We start from the raw sequence: 8,032 nt of genomic DNA, 5'->3' as shown, positions 1-8,032 counted from the left end.
AGTGGCGTAAATACGGCATCCAAGTTTTGGTGCCACCTAGGAACGAGCTATGCGCTTAATCCTTCGTAAAAACCAATTTCGCTGGGGCACAACAATAGCTGTGACACTTTCTTAAAACTAAAATATTTGGAGTATAGTACTGTAACCTTACTTTACTTGACAAATTATTCTATTTATTTTAATTTCCATTACTTCATTACGTATGATACTGCTAAAAACATTTTAAATTAAAATTTATTCCAAAGCCCAAATTTTATTCATAGTTTCTACAGCGCCAGGATCCTTCTCATTCATAGTCACCTTGAGTACCGCAAACCTATCATCAGGCTTTGGATTATCTAAAAGTAAAAGCAAATTTTTGTTTTGGCAAAATCAAGATGAGTTGTCAAATATAACATAAAATGGACTATTTTAAACACTGAAAGTTTCTTATATTTAAATTTAAAATATTTAATTTCTCACCATCAAACTATCCTGTCAGTAGTTTAGCCAAAAATAAGGAGTGACGCATTTCATCTCACAATAACTCTGCGACAGACTATCATTAACTGATGTGGATATTTTGTGTCATACTTGTTTTATGTTAATTATGATAACAGTAAATAAATTGATATTAAGGAAATTTTTTTTAAGAAACGGAGGAATGATTACAAAGTTTTTATAGCATTATAAAAACATCTTTCTCCAAAACGAATATTAAAGAGCCACACCAGAGGTTGAAAAGTTTGCCAGAATTTAGCGCGTCATATTGGATACGGTCAATCTTATTCTGGAAACTAGCACATGAGACTGGTCAAATTCAAATGCCGGTGTGTCCCTTTAATTAAGGAAATATCACTTTAGTTCTCGCGCGATTATACAAAACTGACGGGGCATAAAATCATCAGTGGGTTTTTTAAGTTTATCATAACAGTACATTTTAGATAAACACATTTATATAGTTAAAAGAGAAATTTTAAGCACTCTCTGGTTCAACATCATCTGTTTCCATTGAACTAGTTGATGCACGAGGCGCTGATTCATTCAAATCTTCAACAATGGGATTTGCAGGTGGTGGGACCTTGGAATCCTCATTCGCTTTTTTTAATCCATTAATTTTTATGTAATTAGCAGGAACTAACCCCGTTTTTACCCCATCAACGGATGCTAGAAGCCAACCACGAACCTTAGGTTGAAGAGCTGTTACGGTCAAAAAAATACTTTTTAATTTTGTAAACTTTTCAGTTTTTTAAATTGAAAAGAAACATGTCTCACATTTAGGAGCCAATAGCAACTTTTGACCAATTCTAAATGAAAGTTCTTTAGGATTTTCGCCATTAAAATCATACTTAGCAAATGCTTCATAATGATTATCTTCACCTGTTTTCCATTTATCTAAAATAATGAAGTAAAAATTCAGTTATCATTAAATTGAGCAGGATTGAAAAACCATATAACAGCCTACCCGAAGGTTTGACTCCTTCAACTGAAGAGAGAAGTTTCCAAATGAGATACGGAGCTCCCAAAACAACGCCAAAAAACATTATAATAGGCCATGATGAACGGGATCTCTTCAGGTCCATTTCATCTAACGTTTCCGATGTGGCTGCTTTGGATGCCGCTGACCAAGCTCCATCATAAGCTGGATTATCACAACTTATACCTGTTGAAAAAAACAATTACTAAAAATAATTACTACCTAGAAAAATTTGGTTTACTAATTTACCTAATATATACAATGCTTTTCTGTATAGCCAATGGAGAGATCTAATTAATGCTAAAGTTGATAAAATTCGAGCCAAATGGTCTTTAAGCCTTGAAAAATGATCCGCAACACCAAGAACTGCTCTGAACGAACTATATACAGCATGATAAGTAGACTCCAACATCATGCTAACAGAACCAAATGCTTGTACGATTGACTCTATAGATTGGAATGCCTGCCGAGAGCTTTCCTCTGCCATTCTGAAGAAATTGTCTCCCCCATTTGGGTAATCACCATCTACACCACTGAAGCCAAGTCTATTTCCATATGCACTGAAGCCTCCGTACATTGACCCATACATTGGGTTTGAATACGAATAAGGGGAATAGGAAGAATAACCTCCATAACTTCCGTAAGAACTTGGTAGCCCGTATCTACTTGCGCCCATATTTGAAACTTGTTGCTGGTCTGGTCTTGGAGGTATTGGAGGAGGGCCCCCACACTGTTGAGAGCCTCCATTTCCATCCCCAACACTAGTATTATTATTGTTTGGGATTTGGTTTCCTGTAGACTGAAATGCAAGATGGCCCATTCGATTACCATAGTCATTAGACCTACAAATATCAATGACTAAAATATCTACACCTTCTTTAAAAAAATTATAAACCAAAAGGGACGTACCAATTTCCAGGAATACCAGGAGGTAAGCCCCCATTGAAACCGCCAACATTGTGCCTGTTTACGTTCCAGGCTCTTCTTGGAGGAGGACTCATTTTTTATTAGGCCTTTGTCTACAATATCATACTTTTAATCAAAAATACCCTTTTTAAGTCATAATCCAAGATGGAAAAGAATTCAAATGAATTTATCAATAGTTCTTTAGACGATTAGTAACAAATTATGAATAATATTACACTAAAACAAAATTATTTCAAGCGACCTCATTTAACAACCAAAATACTTTTTCTTTTCTTCCGGGTTCCGGGTTCAATACCAAAATTTATGTCCTGCTCCTGCAAAACTAAAAACAAAAGGGATCGTCTGCTATTTGATGTGAAATGAATGGGCAAATGCCAAACAGCCTTGGAAATAAGGTTTTATTTTAAACTGGTCCTTAAGACCAGTGACCCCCTAGCTTATGAATTACTAGGACGTTGCAAAAACCGAAAACGGAATTTTCAACAAATACTTGAGCGGAGCGAGATGCAAATCCGGTGGTTAATTAGGCTTAGATTAATTAAACTCAAGTAGAGAAAGGAAAGCGAGGTAAATAATTTAGTTTTTAAAGATTACTCTTTATTTCAATTCGTTTGCATTAATGAGTGGAGAAACAGTTATAAGATGCGGGGAACGACTTGCCGGTGTGGAATCTGAGGTCGACGTCGACGTGGCCCATTGTTTAAATGTTCTTTTACGTAAAATTTCAAAATACATTTTTAAACGTGTTGTTTTTTTTTAAAATAAAAATATACATTTCAAAACTCATTTAAACGTTTTGTGTTTTTCGGTCATTGTCAGCTGTTGAGTCTTTTTAGTTTTACACGAGCCTAGTATAGGATAGAGTAAAACTCCCGTAGCCGCTACGGTCCCCGCCGCCGCCGTTCGCAAACACGCCGTTTTCGAACGCCACGGTAGGATTCTCACCGTCCGCAATAACGTCGTTCTCTTACGCCACGGTAGAATCCTCCTACGCTCGCGCTTTAAACCAGAGAGGGAAAGGCCGTAGAAAGCTAGCCATATGCTGCTATAGTTATACCAGCTTTTCATCCCTAAAATTCACGCGGTTTAGACAACCAACAACCTAGCAAGTCGGGCAATTGGGATTCGGCGATCTTCTGGCGTTTCCGTCTCTGGCGTTTTCGTTCGCAGACGGTTTCCGCAACAGCGCTTGCCTCTCGCTTCCATTCGGGTGGGGGAGGGTAAGATATGGCGACTCTGACACCGAGCGCTCCTATCTATTGTTGGCGACTCTTCGGAGCCCAGCCATTCTGTGGAATTTGGGAACTATGCTATCACCTTCCCTAAGCCCCTAGGTGTGAAGGGAGGGGAGGGGGCGGCATGGGTTTTTGTAAGTGCATCTCTAAACGTGGTGAAATCGCTTCTGTTGGTTTTTTAACCCTTTAGCCCAACCACTCTGGGTAATTTTTGAAATTGTCACCCCTATATTTCCCACAAACATATTTCAAGCGGTTCCCATATTACCCACAAAAATATTTCGAGCGGTTTTTCTCGACCGTTTATTTTATTTGTTCATGTTTCCGTTACCGGTTATTCGTGTGTTCGTAAAGCTTGGCTCGTGTGAAACTATTATTTGGGACTGCCGGGCCCACTTGTTTCCCCTCTCGTGGCTCCGTCAGACAGCAATTTTCTGGCGCCGGCTCTTCTGGAGTCGTTTTCCCCCCCAACACGACCGATTAACCACTCTTTCCCTTTCGACTCGTTTTCCGAAACCCCACTTTCCCCCCCCCCCCAATTCATCGCAGTGAGAGAATAACAATTTTTTTTAAAGCGCGGAACAATCACCCATTTTTCCCTCTCGAGTCGTTTTCCGAAACGCCCCTTTTCGTTTCATCCAATAGCTACTCTAGGACCGGACAGCCACTTTTTCTGCCAGTTTCCACAGTGAGAGCTACGCTCAATTAAACTGGTCCTTATGACCAGTGACCCCCTAGCTTATGAATTATTAAACTGGTCTTATATAAAATGTTCTAATGTCATTTATAAGCCTAAAAAACCTATACTACATGTTTAGAAGTTATATTATGTTGGTAACATTAACTTTACACGTATTCAAAATAGTTAACTTTATTTTATGAGTACCACAAGAGTAGTACAATATAGTACTATCTCACCTAAGACTACTACCATAGCCTAGAAGACCCTCGTAATTTACCGGATTATCTCTCTTTCTCTAGGCCCCGTAACTCCAGAGTCTCCGGTCCGTTACCGCGTAGCCAGGTAGCCTACCGTACTCCAGGGAAAGTGAGACTAGAGGATTGAGGGTTTGAGGCCAGAGGGGGGTTAGACAGTTCGACTCGTTCGAGAGATGCGAGCGAAGGGACTCTACATAAAACCTGGAAGGACGTTAGTATACGTACTTCCAGATAAAACCTCGACGTGCGGCCGCGGCGGTAGTAAGCGGAGTCGCTGTACATATAAATCCAGTGAATAGGGAAATCAAAATTGATATAAACCTTAAATTAATAGGTCATCTCATATTATTTGGAATTTTTAAACTGGTCACCTTCTGTTTTTTTTGTTATTATTTCGAATTAATAAACTGGACACGGTGACCAGTGACCCCCCAAATTATGAATAAAGAAACTGGTCTGAGCAATTAATTAACTGGTCTTTGACCACCTGACCACCGTTATTTCCAAGGCTGATGCCAAATGGGCGGTATTCAGGGCTGGACATAAGGCACTAGTCACGGCATTTGACTACTAAAATAAATGTTCTGGCTACTAAAATTAATCGAAATCTGGGGGCTGACTCATAGAAATCGGTTAACAAACTAGATCGCTTAATCGAATGGCTGACACGGCACCGATTAGATTCTTGGCTAAAACGACAGTAACGCCATCTGCGCTGCTTCTAGAGGCGCGCTCGCGCGTAACTTGGTTAAAAGTTTTTCCCCGCCCCATTGAAATTAATGTAAAGTTGGCGATAATTAAATGTTAATTAACCTACCAAATGATATAAGAAATATTCCACTGACAATTTTTTCCGTTTATATGAACTTAAATGTAATATAAAATCGTCTTGAAAAATCGTTTATCGCTTTATAACATTAAAAAATAATATTTTTCCCGCACCATGTAGATAACCGAACATCAGCTCGTCTAGGTAAAGTTTCTGTTGTCAACGCGCGTATTAGAAAGCAAAATGAGATTTTAGAAAGTAGGTTGTAATTCGGAACGATATTAATACTTTCCACGAATTTTGTCATCACTTAATTATAAATATGACTTGAAATAAGTTTCAAGGTTTATTTAAAAGCTAGTTTCATAACTTTTCATCCATTTCAGAATTATTCTTTAAAGTAGACGAAAATTTTAAGGCGATGAATCTTTCCCAGTCTTAAGCCTCGGTTTAATCTACTGCGTATTTTGAAACGGAAAAACCCGATTACTATCGTTAAATCTTGGTTAAATGATGGCCAACGCTCCTTGTAATAAGAAACAAATAACGAAATACGTTCTAAGCTTATTTAACGCCAAAAATTCCACGTGTTTCGTTATTTGTTTCGTATTAAAAATATCATAATATTAATCCAAGATTTAACGATAGTTTTAAGTCAAGTTGTAAGATGCGTTTCGGGTACAACGTTAAAACCGCGAATACGACACCACGATTGCTCGTATGTAAAATTTTCATAGAACATTTTTTTTTGTGGGAAATAGCCGGACCCTAACTTTCATAATTGGGTTTATAGCCGTACATACAATACTAACGTAGATATTCGCGATAAACCATTACTGTGCACCGGTTTCCCCCATAACCATTGTTCGTAAAACACCTATTTCTAACAGTAACCTGTGAAAAGATATGTTTTTGTTTGAGTAATTACTCCTAAAATATTTAATTACGGAATTTTGAACCATTCTTAATTTTTTATTTAAAAAAAATAGCTTTTTATGATTTGAAAGAAACGCGTTTTCTAGGGCGTTCTTAGCGATTGTAAATTATGGTAAAAAGAAAACTATTTCTAACACTAACCTGTGAAAAGATGTTTTCTTTTGAGTATGTACTCTTACACGATTTGATTACGCAGTTTTGAGCCATCCTTCAACTTTAATTACACATAAGTTACTTTAAAGATTTAAAAAAAACCGCGTTAGCGTCGAGTTAAAGTCGGCCATTTAATTTTAGGCGAAATAGAGTGTTAGTTCACCAGTTTGGCACCGATGGCGTAACTTTCGTTGCCAGCCAAATGAAAAGCATGGGCCAAAGGCAGGGTTTTTTAGAAGTTCTAATCGGACCCCACGATCAAATTTCAAAAATCGTTCTAGTTTGTTGTCCGATTTCTATGGGCTCACTAGTCAATTTGATTAGTGAAAAATTTACCTACATTTTTATAAATAATGGCGAATATGGCGTTATCATAAATTCATTATTCATTAATCCCATTTTATTAAAAAAAATTGATCGGCCAAAGTCATGTAACTCGAGTGATAATAAATTCATATTTTAATTCTGACGGGAAAAGCAAAATGTTGGCTGTCCTTATTGTTTTTATACCCCCATTTTTACCACCACCAAGCCACTACTAGTCAGTGATTACTAAAATAAATAAAGATAGGAGGCTCACTAGTTAGGCTGACTACTAAAAAAATATCCTTATGTCCAACCCTGGCGGTATTCGTATTTTTCTCAAGCGGCGGTTTTCGGAAGCTTGTGTGTGGAATCAGCGATAATTTAGATCTAAATTCTCTCTGGTGGAATATATAACTAGAGATATATATATGGCTTCAGAAATCGGGGTTTCGCGGGACAAATTCTTCACTGACTGTATTCTTTATCATTCGGTGGTGGCGCCTTGTATCTATTTCAAAAACTATATTTTTGCAAATATTGTCTGCTTATATCATAGTAGTAATTTGTATTAAGATATTTAAATAACTGGGAAGAAACTCAAAAGACCGTTTACTATTCTGATTATAATAAAAAGTAAATATTGTATTATTCTAACATAACTCCAAGCTGTTAGAATGAAAATAAATTTTGGCTTTTTAACAATATCAATTTAGTATTTTCTTCACGCATTCCCTATTCACCTTCTTATTAATATTTTACTGAGTCTTAAGTCGGTGTAAAAGTTAATTACTTTAGGGACGGGGAAATTTAAATGATATAGTTCTTGCATCATGGTTGAGGCACCTTCGAACCACAACCAGCAACTCAATTTTTAAGGTAAGACGTTTATTTGAGGCCTAAGGTAGTGCCTTGTGTATTAGCCTAGCTGATTATTATTATTTTTCAGTTAGATATGACTGTAATCATAAGTAACGTAATAACAATTCGTATTGCTTTAATTCTAATTTTCTAACCGAACCTTTTTTCGGCACTGATACTCTCTTCAAGCTGTGACTTGGACTCGCGACTTACCGTTTTGGATAACTACTTTTTGATAAAAATTTAAGCCTAATATGGGAGAACACGCTCTGGAGTCGCGAGGGGCTTTGGCTTGGTTTTGAAACATGAGTTTGTGGCGCCGAGGAAAACTTTATAATTTTTATAATTTTAGCCTTATATTCCACCTATCTATCGGAAACCAGATATTTTGGCTTAGCGGAAGTCTCGCCTATTTTAGACACTAGAGGGCTCTGTGCTGAGAAAACATCTTGA

At 37.3% G+C, this 8,032-nt stretch overlaps 1 protein-coding gene across 3 annotated transcripts; it reads right to left on the bottom strand.

The window, feature by feature from the left end:
• Window positions 1-222: 222 nt before the first annotated feature.
• Pex13 (peroxisomal biogenesis factor 13) lies at window positions 223-7,758 on the bottom strand. 3 transcript variants are annotated; one of them, XM_090154034.1, is made up of 7 exons: window positions 7,740-7,758; window positions 2,366-2,475; window positions 1,706-2,298; window positions 1,445-1,642; window positions 1,255-1,374; window positions 463-1,179; window positions 223-338 (listed from the first exon to the last, which is right to left on the bottom strand). In XM_090154034.1, exons 2-6 carry the CDS (start codon window positions 2,455-2,457, stop codon window positions 956-958), a joined length of 1,227 nt encoding a protein of 408 aa, XP_090010160.1. In that variant the 5' UTR covers window positions 2,458-2,475; window positions 7,740-7,758; the 3' UTR covers window positions 223-338; window positions 463-955. The 3 variants fall into 3 exon arrangements, with proteins under 3 accessions (XP_090010160.1, XP_090010159.1, XP_090010158.1); XM_090154033.1 differs by lacking the exon at window positions 7,740-7,758 and adding an exon at window positions 2,625-2,745; XM_090154032.1 differs by lacking the exon at window positions 7,740-7,758 and having other exon boundaries at window positions 225-338; window positions 2,366-2,738.
• Window positions 7,759-8,032: the final 274 nt, after the last annotated feature.

The sequence above is a fragment of the Leiobunum rupestre genome, chromosome 7 (assembly GCF_980474605.1).
Source record: "Leiobunum rupestre chromosome 7, qqLeiRupe1.1.hap1, whole genome shotgun sequence".
Taxonomy (NCBI): domain Eukaryota; kingdom Metazoa; phylum Arthropoda; class Arachnida; order Opiliones; family Sclerosomatidae; genus Leiobunum; species Leiobunum rupestre.
Note: the sequence above shows the minus strand (reverse complement) of the source record. Positions and strands in the feature narration are given on the sequence as shown.

Bases quoted from the DNA above. Each gene is read 5' to 3' on its own strand.
- Pex13 (XM_090154034.1), bottom strand. From the start codon at position 2,457: ATGAGTCCTCCTCCAAGAAGAGCCTGGAACGTAAACAGGCACAATGTT. The intron at 1,375-1,444 runs GTAGGCTGTTAT...TCATTATTTTAG, and splicing joins TGAAGGAGTCAAACCTTCGG to ATAAATGGAAAACAGGTGAA. The intron at 1,180-1,254 runs GTGAGACATGTT...TGACCGTAACAG, and splicing joins GTTGCTATTGGCTCCTAAAT to CTCTTCAACCTAAGGTTCGT.